Here is a 13,715-nt window from a genome sequence, read left to right as displayed (position 1 = left end):
GAGATAATTTTGATTTCTTAATCTGAAAACTGCTCATATAATTTAACCATTTATAATTTGGGGATGGCTTACAATTTTATAAATTTTGCTCAGTTCTCTGTATATTTGAGAAATGAGGCCTTTCTCAGAGATACTTCCTATAAAATTTTTTTTCTAGCTTTCTGCTTCTAATTTTGGTTGCATTGGTTTTTATTTGTGCAGATGCTTTTAAATTTAACTCTTGCATTTTGTAATGTTCTCTATCTTTTGTTTGGTCATGAATTCTTCCCCTCTTCAAAGATCTGGTAGGTAGACTATTCCTTGTTCTAATTTGATTCTGTTATTCTAATATTCTATTTACTTCCTTAGTTTCTTTCTTGTTTATTTATTTTTTATTGGATTTATCATGTTCTGAGAGGGTGAAGCTGAGATCCCTCACTAGTATAGTATATTTCTTCCTGTAACTCACTTAATTTCTCCTTTTTGAATTTGGATGGTAGGGGCAGCTACTTGGTGTAGTGGATAGAGCACTATCCCTGAAGTCGGGAGGATCTGAGTTCAGATCTGGTCTCAGACCACTTATTACTTCCTGGCTGTGAGATCCTGGGCAAGTCACTTAACCCCAATTGCCTCAGCAAAAAAAGAAGAATTTGGGTGCTCTATCACTTGGTACACACACACACACACACACACACACACACACACACATATATATGTGTATATATATGTATGTATGTATATATATATAATTCATAATGCTTCATTGCTTTTGGTACCTTTTAGCAAAATGTAGTTTTCTTATCTCTTTTAATTAGATCTGGTTTTGCTTTTACTTTGAGATCAGCATTGCTACCCCTGCTTTTTTTTTTTTTTTAACCTAAGATGAAGCATAATAGATTCTTATCCAGCTCCTTATTTTCATTCTGCTTCAAGTATGTTTCTTGTAAACAACAAATTGTAGGATTCTGGTTTTTGCTTTTTCTGTTTGCTTCCATTATATGAAAGTGTTTATTCCATTTACATTCATAGTAATGATTACTACCTGTGTATTTCCCTCCATCCTATTCTTCTATTTGTCCTTTTTCTGTAAGTGTTTTGTTTCTGCCTATCACTTTCCTGATCTGCCGTCTTATCAGACTTCACTAAATTTCCTCCTCTCCTACTTCCCTGTTGGGTAAGATAGATTCCCATATTCAACAGATTGTGAATATTATTCCCTCTTGAACCAGTACTCATCAAAGTAAGGTTCAAGAGATCACCCTCCCTTCCATCTTTCTCTCCAGTGTTAATAGGTGTTTAACACCTCTTCATATGAAATAATTACATTATTTTACCTCTCCCTTCTATACCCAGAATCCTTTAATTATTATGTCATTTATATCATTCCCTCAAATTAGAGCCAGTATAGTGCCCTCTATGTATAATTCTTCTAGTTATACTATTAGTGATATAATTTTTTTTAAAGAATTACAAGTACCATCTTCCTATATAAGGATGTAAACAATTCAGCTGCACTGAATCCCTTATATTTTCTTTTCACTTTTTCCCTGTTGATGCTTCTCTTGTATCTTGAGATTGGAGGTCAAATTTTTGCTTTAGTTCTGGTCTAGAAAACCTTCCATTTTATTGGATGACCATTTTCACCACCCCTTGATATATCATGCTTAATTTTGCTGAGTAAGTGATTCTTGGTTATAGTCTTAGCTTTTTTGCCTTCCAAGCAGGACCTATGGTTATGTAATGTTGCAGCTGCCAAGTCCTATGTAATCTTGGTTGTGACTCTTTGATATTTGAATTGTTTCTTTCTGGCCACTTGTAGGTTTGTTGTTGTTTTTTGAGCTGGTCACTCATATATCTTGAAGTTTTTTGAGGGGGAATCTGAGGAGATTGTTGAATTCTTTCTGTTGGAATCTTTACAAAGTGTTAAGCCATTGGAGTTGATAGAGACAATAATTATTTAATTTGGCATGGTTCAATATGATTGATTTGATCTTAGAAAGAGATATTTTGGGCCAGAACTTGAAACAAGGTACTAAGTACAACTGATGGAAACAATGCTTGTGTTCACATCTCTAGAGAGTTCATAAGTATCTAAGTACTCAATGGAGTTCACACATTTGGGAGAGTTCAAGGTTTAGAAAGAGATATCCAAATTCACACCTCCCTTAGGGCCAGAGAGCACTCTGGGAGATAACCCAGAATCCCTCTCCCTCCAGAAGGCGGAGTTAACCTTTGGAAGATCATATATACACACGAAGCTCTTAGAGCTGGGGAGAGTTTTACTTGAGAGAGTTACTTGGGAGCATTCCCAGGAGTCAGAGAGGAGCACTCTAAAGAAAGCCTATATCTTCGAGGCAAGAGAGATTCATCTTATCTTCTATCTTGGTGCTGGTTGGAGTCGGAAGGACAAACCTTTGGATTTGGAGACATTTGGGCGGAGCTCTTAGAACCTAGGGGAGAGATAGGCCTCTAGGCTAACCGGGCTATATTGAAGGACACAATAAAAGATCTGAACACTTTTATCACCTGGCTGTGTTTTGGAAAAAGAAATATCAACATCTTTCAATGATTATTTTACCCACTGGTTCCAGGATATCAGGACACTTTTCCTTAATAATTTCTTGCAAGATGCTATTCAGGTCTTTTGATTATGGCTTTCATGTAGTCAAATGATTTTGATACTGTTTTTCCAGAATCTAGTTTCCAGGTCAGTTGTTTTTCCCACGAGGCATTTTATATTTTCTTCCATTTTTTCATTCTTTTGAATTTATTTAAATTTTGATGTTTCATAGAATCATTAGCTTCCATTTGTCAAATTCTAACTTTTAAGGTATTGTTTTCCTCAATGAACTTTTGTATTTTCATTTCCATTTGGCCAGTTGTACTCTTTAAGGAGTTTTTTTCTTCAGTGGGTTTTTGAATCTCCTTTCCCATTTGGCCAGTTCTACTTTTTAAGCATTTTTCTAAGCTATTAACTTTTTTCGTGATTCTCTTGTATAACTCATTTTCCCCCAATTTTTCTTTTGCCTTTAAAAAAATGATTTTAAAGCTCCTTTGAATTCTTCCATGAATTCTTTCTGAGTCTGAGGCCACTTTCCATTTTTCTTTGGGGGTTATTCTTAGGTGTTTTGACATTGCTGTCCTCTTCCAAGTTTGTGTGTTGGTATTCAGGCACCATATGTTGGAATACATTGGAGCTGCCTTACAGTGGCTGCTGGAGATCTAACCCAGACCTGCAGAATGGATTTCCTCTTTTGAGAGGATGATACAAGGAGACTGAGAGGCAGTGGCTGTTCTCTGACCTCTCTTACTGTTGTCCGACCTCTCTCCTCTCTCCTCTTCCCTCTGCCTCCAATTTATCTCATTCCTAGTCCGCAACACTTGTGTCAGCAAAGGCTGTCCTGCAACTCCTTCAGATGCTATGATCCACAGCTGTGGAGGCTCTTAAAGAATTGACTTGTCCCTTAACATGTTGGTCTTCTCTGTTACTATAATTTTCAATAATTAGATTCTTTTTTTGCTTATCTAATTTTTGGCCTTTTCCCTTACTTTTAAAATTAGCTGTACTCCCAGGGTAGAAAATTTCTTTCGCCAGTGGCTGCAGGTCCTAGCTGTTTACTGTTGCTATACTGATGTTGCCCTGAGGCCCACAGGGGATCCTCCTGTCTGGTGCTATTCTAAGGGGGTAAGCTGGGAAGTGGCTAGTACTGCTGAAAGTTGTAAAGATCTGGCAGTGTAACTGGTGCTAACCTGGAGTTCTAGTGGTGACCGCTGGAAGATGCCTCTTTGCTTAAAACTGAATCACATGGTAAATCCTGGATCTGGTAGCATATCTAGGCCTGATGTTTGTTGGCTTTCATTCACTTCACCATAATGGGGTTTCAAATCTGCTGGGTTTTTTTTTTTTTTTTTTTTCTGCTGGTTTATTTAGGTGAAGTTTGCCAGTGGTGCTGCCTTCAGAACTTCCACTCCTGTCCTGGACTGCATTTCCCCTTTTCCTCCCCTGCCCTCTACTTTGCCCCAGTGAGATGGATCACTCTTACTGATCTTATAAGTTTCCTGGACTAAAAGATTGTGTGAACCTGTCTCCTTAATGATTCTGCTGTTCCAAGACTCCTGTTGGGGTGATATTTTATGGTTGCCTGGAGGTGAACATGGGAGAGTTACATTGATTCACTGCTTTCTCTAAATCAATTCTTGATCATACCCTAATAAAAAATTTTATTAGATCATTTGGTGATAGTTATAAAGAACATGTATTCCCTCCACAGGAATTGACAGCTCTACTCACTAGGTATTTATCATTTATTTTTCTGCATTCTAAAGTTTTAGTAATATCTTTTGTTTAAATTCCTTCAGTATTTTTCCCACTTTGCTGTTCCAGAGAGCCATCCCATATGAAAATAATTTCTTAAAAGAAAAAAAAAAAAGAAGAGAAAAATCAGCAACACTGGACAATATATTGGGGGAAAGTGACATTATATGCCTGCTCCTCAACTAATTGGCCTCTCCTCCAGCCTTTGCATAAGAATGGTGGATGGGTGTCTTCTTTTACCTCTTCTTTGGTATCAAACTTACTCTTTTTAATTTTGCAACACTCATTTTTGATTGTTTTGTGGGAGTTGGAAACATTTACATTATAGTTATTGTGTATATGGTTTTCTTGGCTACACTTACTTTGTATCAGTTCAGGTAAGCCTTTCCTGCTTTTCTGTATTCTTCTTATTTATCATTTCTTACATTTAAAAAATCATTTTATAATTTATCATTTTCTTATATATTTTTTTCCTTTTTAGCTGGCATTTACATGACTTGAAGACAAAAAATGAGGATCTATATTATGACCCCTATCATTAAGTAATGCTTAAATGAAAAAGAAGAGCTACAAGAAACAATCATAAGTAATTATTTCTTTACTCAGGCATCAATGACTACCTCATTCAATCCAAGTCGACCTTCTTCATCAGAGGTAAAAAATTCTTTTTATATGAAAAACCTTTTAACTTGCTTTCAATATTTTAAAGAATCATTGTTTATGAAACACTTGTACAAATTATATAGAGTCTGTATTAGCTTCCTTCTGAAACACAAAGATATATGGATTAACTGTAGTTTCTTTGTAGTGGTTATCCATTTGTTTCTACAATACATTATAAATAATAAGACACAAACACTTATTTTGAATTTGGCTGCAGTGTATCATTAAAAATATTAAAAGCAATTTATTTTATTTAGAAATAGTATATATATGTATACTTATTTCATTTAGTATGGTTTTATCTCAGGGACAATATTAACAAATGCTATTATCAAGATATTAAATTGTAAGGTTTTAAAAAGTTTTAGTGTTCAAGAAAAATTTTGGGTAATTAAAAAAAAATTTTCACTGTGCTGCATATGACAATCTTATTAGACTTGCCTTTTAAAAAGAATTATTATTTTATTTATAGTAATTTTAATATTCTGTCCATTCACAGGATAACATACTATATATAGTCATATAGTATATCATAGCAAAATCTCTATAACATGTCATAACAGAACACATAGAGAAATACCTTGTATAAGTGGCAATATGAAGAAGCAGCACCTAAATTTTAAACACCCCCACTGGCAGTCCTGGGAATGAATATAAGTGGGCTCCTTCATGTGCCCTAGAGAGCAAGAATTTCCATTTAAATTACTTTTGAGACCCTTTTCCTATATGACCTTTTCCCTAAGATACTTTCATCCCTTTTCCTGTGTACTCTTTTCCACATACTCAAATCAAGGGTGACATAGGTTTATGAAAATATTAAATTTTCTTTTCTTCTTGAGTGATTAAAAGTAAAGAAGGAATATTTATCAATTGTTTGAGTTCAGGAAATCCATTTACTCATAGAAACAATGTCATAACTATTGCTTAATTTCTAGCTCAACTTGGCCTTCTAGGGCAAGCATTTTTCACCTTTTTTTTTTTTTTTTTTTTTTTTTTTGGTACTGGACCCCTTGGATAATCAGATAGAGCCTCTGGTTGAGCCTATGAACTCAGAATAGTGTTTTTAAATACATAAAATGAAATACTTAGGAAACTGATTACATTAAAATACACATATCAATATAGTATTTTAAATTTATAGGCCCTTTGAAATCTATTTATGCATTCTTTGACAGTCCACAAATCCAGTCTTAACTACCCCTACTCTAAGAGATTTTTCAATCCATAACATAGCCAAAGTATAGTAGCATTTCAAGTATTGTTTGGGTTAAATTAATTGTTTTGTGTGTATATGTAAGCCACTGTTTGTAACATTGCTAATTTGAATAAATATGGTCCAATTTCTAAAGCAAGAAGCATAAAGAATCTTTGTAGTCTGCGCCATTTGAGAACTGGAAATTGTCTTTACTGTATGCAATTAAAATCCCTTTACAATGTGAAGGATGCTTTTAAAAAGTTCTTCATTTTTTATTTCCTTTTAGCTTAAGGAATGGATGTTTGGAAAATTACATATTTATATCACATCTTTTTGATTAAAATCTCATTCTTTAGATACTTGTTTTATTTTGATGTAATTTCAAGTGTTATTTCAATGCTTAAAATACCTTTATCTGATAAACTCTTCTCTATTTATTCAGTTGGTGGAACTTCATGTTTTTTATGTCCCTGAAGGATCATGGAACTATAAGCTAAATACTATTTCAATAGAAGTAGTCAGTAAATTTATTTCAGCTGGCTTTATAAGGCAAGTATTTTTAAAGTCATATAGAAATATGTTCAGTGAAGTGATGTGTTGTCCTTCCCCTTCACCTCTTCCTTCCCCTTTTCCAGTTTCCCTTTCCCTTTCCCTTTCCTTTTTCTTTTCCTAAAAGTTTCTTGCCTTTCCCTTTCTTTCCTAAAATTTCTTTCAGGTAAGAATGGGAGTGGGTCACCTCCTGTTGTGGGCTCGACTCAGTCCCAGATTTAAATGCATGGTATGTACCATAGGAAGTGGTATTGCTCTTGGCATAGTGCTACAACTCAGAGAATACATGTCTCTTTGATGGGCTGCTGTGGTTAAACATTTAAGAGATTAATCATCTAAGAACATTTGATGAGCTACAAATATTAATCAGCCATTAAAAATTTTCAATGCTTTAAATACTAATTTATTATTTGTTAAGTGCTAGGCACTAAAGATAGAAAGCAAATAAACCAAAAAATAAATAGCTCCTTGCCTTCAGAAAACTCCATTTTATTGGGAAGTATGCTACACTTCACAGATAGATAGAATCCAGCTAATTTGAGGAGACTGTAACTCTGAACACAATAATAGTAAGTGAAGTTTACCTTTAGCCACCTACATTAGGCCCTACTCAGTTTCCTTTTGTCTCTCTTTGTCCCAACTAGAGATGAGTTCTTTACCTTGAGGCAGGATGAGGACGTGTAGTTGTCCACTGCAGTGGGTATTAGACCTGGGGTAGCTACTGGAACTTTGGGTCACCAAGGAAATTCTGTGAATCATAATTCTAAATTAAATTGGATCTGTGGTTATCGAAGATAGCAGTGATCAAGGAATAGGTAGGCAATCCATGGTGTTGTCCAATCCAGTCCAGTGATCATTTGTTAAACACCAACTATGTGTCAGGTACTGGACTAAGGAAGCCCTGGGGGTACAAGTGATATTGTCTTCCCTTGAAGAGTTTATAATCTTATGCCGGAAGGGGTGCTAAAACAGGCAGGAAAGGGGTAGGGAGAGACCAGAGTTTATCTTCTTTTGTGGAGTTGAAACCTATCAGAGCAGCAGATACAAAGTATAGGGAGCTGAGAGTCTAGTTTCTGGTTGCTAGGAAAGAAGGCACTGGGAGCAGGATGGTGTTCCATTGTCCTGTCCTCCAAAGGGAGGGGAGAGGAAACTAAAGGAGCTGTTGTCAATCAAGATTTGAATTAGCTTCATGGTAATGAGTTTAGAAAAATGATAGCCTATCCTGGGAAGATTATCTTTTTTTCTGGAGAATTGAAATCAGATAGGGTTACAGGTATGAAGTGGAGGAGAAAATCATAGGAGCATCTAGGAGAATAGAATCATGAATCAAAATTGAATCAAATTAAAGCAAAACATTATAAATAGGACAATACAGGAAACATAAATATAGAAATAGATCAGGATAAAGATAATCTTGGATAGATGGATTATAGTGCTTGAGATGTGCTATAGAATAGCGAGGTGGTGCAGTCTATGAGAAGAATCAGCAAGATTTTATTTAAATCTGGCCTCAGACACTAGCTGTGTATGACTTTAGTTTTTCTCAGTTTCCTCATCTGTCAAATGAACTGAAGAAGAAAATAGCAAACCACATAGTTTCTTTGCCAAGAAAACCATAAATGGGGTTGTAAAAAATAAGGCATGACTGAAACAACTGAATAACAAAAAACTCTGCTTTTTTGTTCTTACAGTCCCAGATGAAGTAAAAAAGAAGGTAGTTAACCAAACTGGTGTGCCAGTTCATCTTCTGGGGGCATTCCCAGCCTGATCATTGGTTGAATTCCGCAACCAACATTGGCCTTAAAAATTGTGGATCACTTTTAAACATAATCTTCTAGTTTACTGCTTTCTTAACTGACCAAATGTTCTATATGATATGATCAAATAAGTCCTAGAACCAGAGAAGCCTGGCAATGATTGTGGCTGAAACTTGACTTCTGGGTAAACTTTCCCTTTGACCATTAGAATAAAGAATGGATTTTTAGTAAATGAGGAAGTTGTAGCTGAAAGAGCATGGGACTTAATCTCTGATGATGGTAATTAGACAGAAGGTCTAAGCTTCCATTTTTCTTGAGAGTTGAAGCACAGACAAAGTAGATAGCCCACCATCTCCTATAAGATATGGCAGCAATTATTAAGTATTTGTTGTTTGCTTTTATTGCCTCCACTTTGTCTATAAATCGGTTTAGGCAGCTGCCAATTCCCCTCAGATAGTTTTATGCCATATAGACATTGATGCATGCAGTAGTGGCTGGAAAAAACCTGAGGTAGAAATTAGAGTTTTTGAGAAAGAGGACACTATGGATAGCATGAACAAAATGTATCCACTAAACTTTTCTGATTCCTCATCCTGCATTCTTGTGATGGTGAGCTTTTGAAGTCCTACTAGCAAAATACAAGTCCTGACAGATTCTACCAAGCTGGGAAGGCATTGATGGGGGTGGGGAGTGAAGGAATGGCAATGACTAACTACTAGAGAAATCAAAAAAATCCTGTGTAGCTTGTTGCATCAGGAATGAATCTTGAAAAGAGGTAGGTATTTTAAGAGTTTGGATATAAAGAGGGAGAAAAAGAGGGGACCACTGGCAAGATCATGGGTGATTGAATGTCCTATCTGAGGAATAGTTCTGGTGAGAAAAATCTGGAAAGGTGCATTTTAAATGTCAAAAAAGGAGTTTTACATTTTATTCTAGAGGCAATAGGGAGCCACTGAAGCCATACCAGGATAGTGATATGTTTATACATGTGCTTTAGGGAGATATTTTAGTAACTATATTAGGATCTAGTTGAATAAGGAGAAATCTAAGGCAATTAGGAGGCTATTTTAATAATCTATATGAGAGGTTATGAGGTCCTGAAATAGAATGATTTTCATATGAGTAGAGAGAAGGGATGATCACAGTTTTGTGAAGAGTGAATAAGGCTTGGTAGCTGATTACTGTGGAAAGTGGCATGGCTTCTAAGAGAATGAAAAGTCAAGAATGACTTGAAGATTATGAACGTGAGAAGCTTAATATTGCAGAACCCTTGACAGGAGCAGGAAAGTTAGGAAGAGGCATATATTTAGGAGAACAACAAAAATAAGTTCTATTTTGTAAATGTTGAGTTTGAGATGATCTATGGGACATGTTGATGGAGAAGTTAACTAGGTAGTTGGTATTGTAAGACTGGAGTTCAGGAGAGAGATGAGGTTTAGGAGTCATTTACAGAGAGATAATAATTGAACTCCTAGGATCTGATGAAATGGATCACTGAGGGAATGTAAAGAGTACAAAATCCTAATCTATACTCATGTTTAGAGAGCAGGATATAGATGATGATATTGAGAAGTAGATGATTTTTAGCATCAGAAATGTCTATGGTTTTATCATAGTAAATGATATCAAGACAATCTTAACTATCTTCCTTGTACCCTAAGGACCACTGGACCTTTCCATTTGTTTTTCAGTGGAAACCTATATGTGTTGCCCATCCCTATTACAATGTGAGCTCTTTGACAGAAGGGATTATCACTTTTCTGTTTTCATCTCCAGTGCTTAGCATAGTGATTTGCATATGGTAAGCATTAAATAAATGCTTTTCTTTCTTTCATAATAATGGATGTTGGAATTCCCATTGGAAGAAGTGGATGGGTGGATGAATCACTTCCACAAATCCTTGTCCAGGGACAATGTTGGAGAAAAAGTGAAAAATTAAAACTTCAGGAAACATGGGGATTGCACAAAGCCAATTCCTGAAACCCGAATATTATTATGAATAAGGAGGAGCTGTTGATCACAGAATCTCACAGTTAGGAGAGAGCTCAGAGGACATTTATGCGAAGCTATTTCTGACTGAAAATTCTCTACAAAATACCTAAAAACAAACCAACAATGTATATATCAACATATCATCTAGCTTTTCTGTGAAGATCGCGTAAAGATTGCGTATTTTTAAAATCAGCAGGAGTCAGGAATTCAGGTTAGGGGAAAATCGTCAGTCTTTATTCTCAGTGAAGAAGGATCGGAGGTGGAAGAGAATCGGCGATAGCAATGTGCGCAGCTGAGTCAAGAAGCTAGCTAGACCCGCAGCCACACGACCAGCAGCTAGGAGTCTGGAACCCAGGCCCAATCTCTCCCAGCTTCTCTTCCTGTCTCTCTCTGCCTCCACCCACCAAAATCGTCATTTCCTATACAACACATCAGGACTTGCAGGGAGAGTGGGCAGGGACCATTCTTTATCCAATCATGTATATTAATAGAGTATAGCCCAATTACTATTTAGCTTCACATACTTGGGACCTCAGTGCATTAACTCAAACCTCAGCCCATTACACTTTTCTTTGAAAAAAATGAATCCATCATTTCCTTTATTCAGTAGCTCTAATTGTTAGGAATTCTTTTCTTAAATTGAGCTGATTTGCCTCTCTCCAGTATCCACTCCTAGCTCTTCCCTACAGATCTAAGCAGGACAAGTCTAATCCCAATTCCTTTGACAACCCTTCATTTAGAAGACAACAATCATATCATTCCCAAGTGTTCTATTCCCTAAATTTAACATCATTTGTAACTTCAATCCATTTTCATGTGATATGATTTCCCTTGGATACTCTTATCTCATCAATGTCTTTCCAAAAATGTATCTCCCATAACAATACAATATTCCAAATGTAGCCTGACCCAAATAGGGTACAATAGGTCTATCACATCCCTAGGCCTGCTCAGTACACCTTTCTTGATCCCATTGGCTCAACATCATGTTAGCTCTCTTTATGTGTCGCTTTGATTCATAATGAGCTTTGTGTGATCTACAGATTTGATAAGCATGCTGTCTTATTTAGCTTTCACCCAAGTCACTGATTAAGAATGTTTAAAATCACATGGTCAATTGTAGATCCCTTGAGGCACTCCATAAGACACCTGTTTTCAGCTTGACATCCAACCATTCCTGATGACTCAAAGTTCAACAATTCAATCACTTCTAAATTCATCTAATTATATGATTATCTTACCCACAGCTCATTTTCCCCCCACAAGAATAGCATGAGACAATTTTTCCTCCTGGTTCTTGGACTTCTTCATTGAATATGCCTTCTTCATGCATAATGCTTTCAAGCTTCATCCCTTTTGCTTATTCTGTTTCTTTTGAATAAGGTATACCCATCCAGAGCTACATTCCAGGCATGGGTCTTTTTTCACCAAGCCAAAATGATTCTGTGAAGTATCATTTTTGGCCTTGTTTTTAAAGGATCTAATTTCTCTTCATGCTCAAACTTCATGAATTTGTATATAAACATTTAAGACCAAGAGTCTTATTGATAGTTCTTTCCTGGATTGTTTTTTTCTCCAATAAACTTCTAGGTGCCTCAGTGGCCATTCTTCCTAATTTCATTGTTTGGTATCTAGCTGGATGAATATTCAATTTTCCTTCTTTCCCTTCCTTTTAAAATTTATAACTCTTTTGATTAGATTTATAAGACACTAGGCAAATGCAATCTTATCAGCATTTATTAAGTGCATCCCATCCTTAGCCAAGAGCCTGTCATTTCAAATATTTTAAGCCATAATCCAGAAATTCAAATTCTACATCATCTCCTTAACCAACTATTTACCCTTTATGTGGCCCTTAGGCTTTCAATTTAGGAGTCATCCTGGACTCCTACTATCTCTCACCCCCAAAATCCAAACTGTTGTCAAGTCAATTTTACATTTACAATATCTCTTGAATACACATCCTTTTTCTTCTCTGACACTGCCACAGTTTGGTACAGGCCTTCATCATCTCACGTCTGTATTATTTCAATGACCTACTGATGGGTTTGCCTGCCATAAGTTTCCCCCAATTCCAATCTGTCCTTCAGCCACTAAAATTATCTTCATAGAGCACAAGACTAATCATGGCAACCTCCTTCCTCCTCATATACATCTAGATGTACACTGTTACCTCTAGGATTAAATATTAAATGTTCTGACATTCAGAATCCTTCATAACATAGCTTCTTCCTACTTTTCCAGTCATTTCACAACTCAACACCTCATGGGAACTCTTTGGTCTAGTGATACTGGTTTGCTGACCATACTATACACAAGACATTTTTGCTTCAGATATTTTTCTCTGGTTGTACCCCATTCCTGGAAAGCTCTTTTTCTTCTGCTCTACTTACTGACCTCCCTGGCTTCAAATCTCAACTAAAATCCTTTCTTTTACTCGAAGTCTAACCCACTCTTCCTAATTCTACTTCTTTCCTTCTATTATTTCCTATTTATTCTGTATATGGCTTGCTCTATACATATTTGTTTGCAAGTTATCTCCTCCTTTAGATGGTAAACTTGAGGGGAGAGATTATTTTTGCTGCTTTTTTGCATCACCAGTATTTAGCACAGTATCTGGCACATAGTAGGTGCTTAATAAATGTTTATTGGTTGATTGATGGGTTGCAATGTAGAAGATGCACTAGACTTTCTTTGGCTCCAGAAAGCAGAACTAAGAAAAGTAAGTGGAAGTTATAAAGAGACAAATTTAGGTTCAATATCAGGAAAATTTTCATAAGAATAAGAGTTGTCTAAAAATAGAATGGGTTAGCTAGAGAGGTGAAGATTCCCCTCTTTAGAGGTTTTCAAAGAGAGACTGGATGGCCACCTGACCAGTACATTTCCTGATGATGAAACATACTCACAGAGAAATAGGAAAAAGGGTAGAGTTTAGGGGAAAAGATGAGTTCAGTTTTGGACATGTTGACTTTAAAAATGTATTGGGGACATCCAGTTTGAGATATCCAGTAGGCAGTTGGAAATGTGAGACTGGAGGTCAGAAGAGATTAGGACTGGAAAAAATAGCTCTGGGAATCATCTTCACAGAGATGATAATTGAAACCATGGAAGCTGATGAGATTAACTTGATTAAAAAAAAAAAAAAAGTCTGTGGGGAAAAGAGAAAGGCCCAAGACAGAGCCTTAAGGACTTAAAAGCTATAGCCAATTTTATTTTCCTACAATTCTTTAACTGCAAAATAGGGGAAATAATAATGCCTTCCTCA

General features: G+C 36.0%; 1 protein-coding gene across 5 annotated transcripts in view; it reads left to right on the top strand.

The window, feature by feature from the left end:
- The window catches only part of SPATA1 (spermatogenesis associated 1), an 80,191-nt gene that overhangs the window by 4,053 nt on the left and 62,423 nt on the right, over nucleotides 1-13,715 (top strand). For all 5 annotated transcript variants that reach the window (XM_031936743.1, XM_031936742.1, XM_023501717.2 and 2 more), the window contains exons 2-3: nucleotides 4,776-4,948; nucleotides 6,595-6,701. In XM_031936743.1, coding sequence (XP_031792603.1) covers nucleotides 4,907-4,948; nucleotides 6,595-6,701 — 149 coding nt within the window. In that variant the 5' untranslated portion in view covers nucleotides 4,776-4,906. The remainder of the gene's footprint in view (nucleotides 1-4,775; nucleotides 4,949-6,594; nucleotides 6,702-13,715) is intronic.

Source organism: Sarcophilus harrisii, chromosome 4, assembly GCF_902635505.1.
Source record: "Sarcophilus harrisii chromosome 4, mSarHar1.11, whole genome shotgun sequence".
NCBI lineage: Eukaryota > Metazoa > Chordata > Mammalia > Dasyuromorphia > Dasyuridae > Sarcophilus > Sarcophilus harrisii.
Note: the sequence above shows the minus strand (reverse complement) of the source record. Positions and strands in the feature narration are given on the sequence as shown.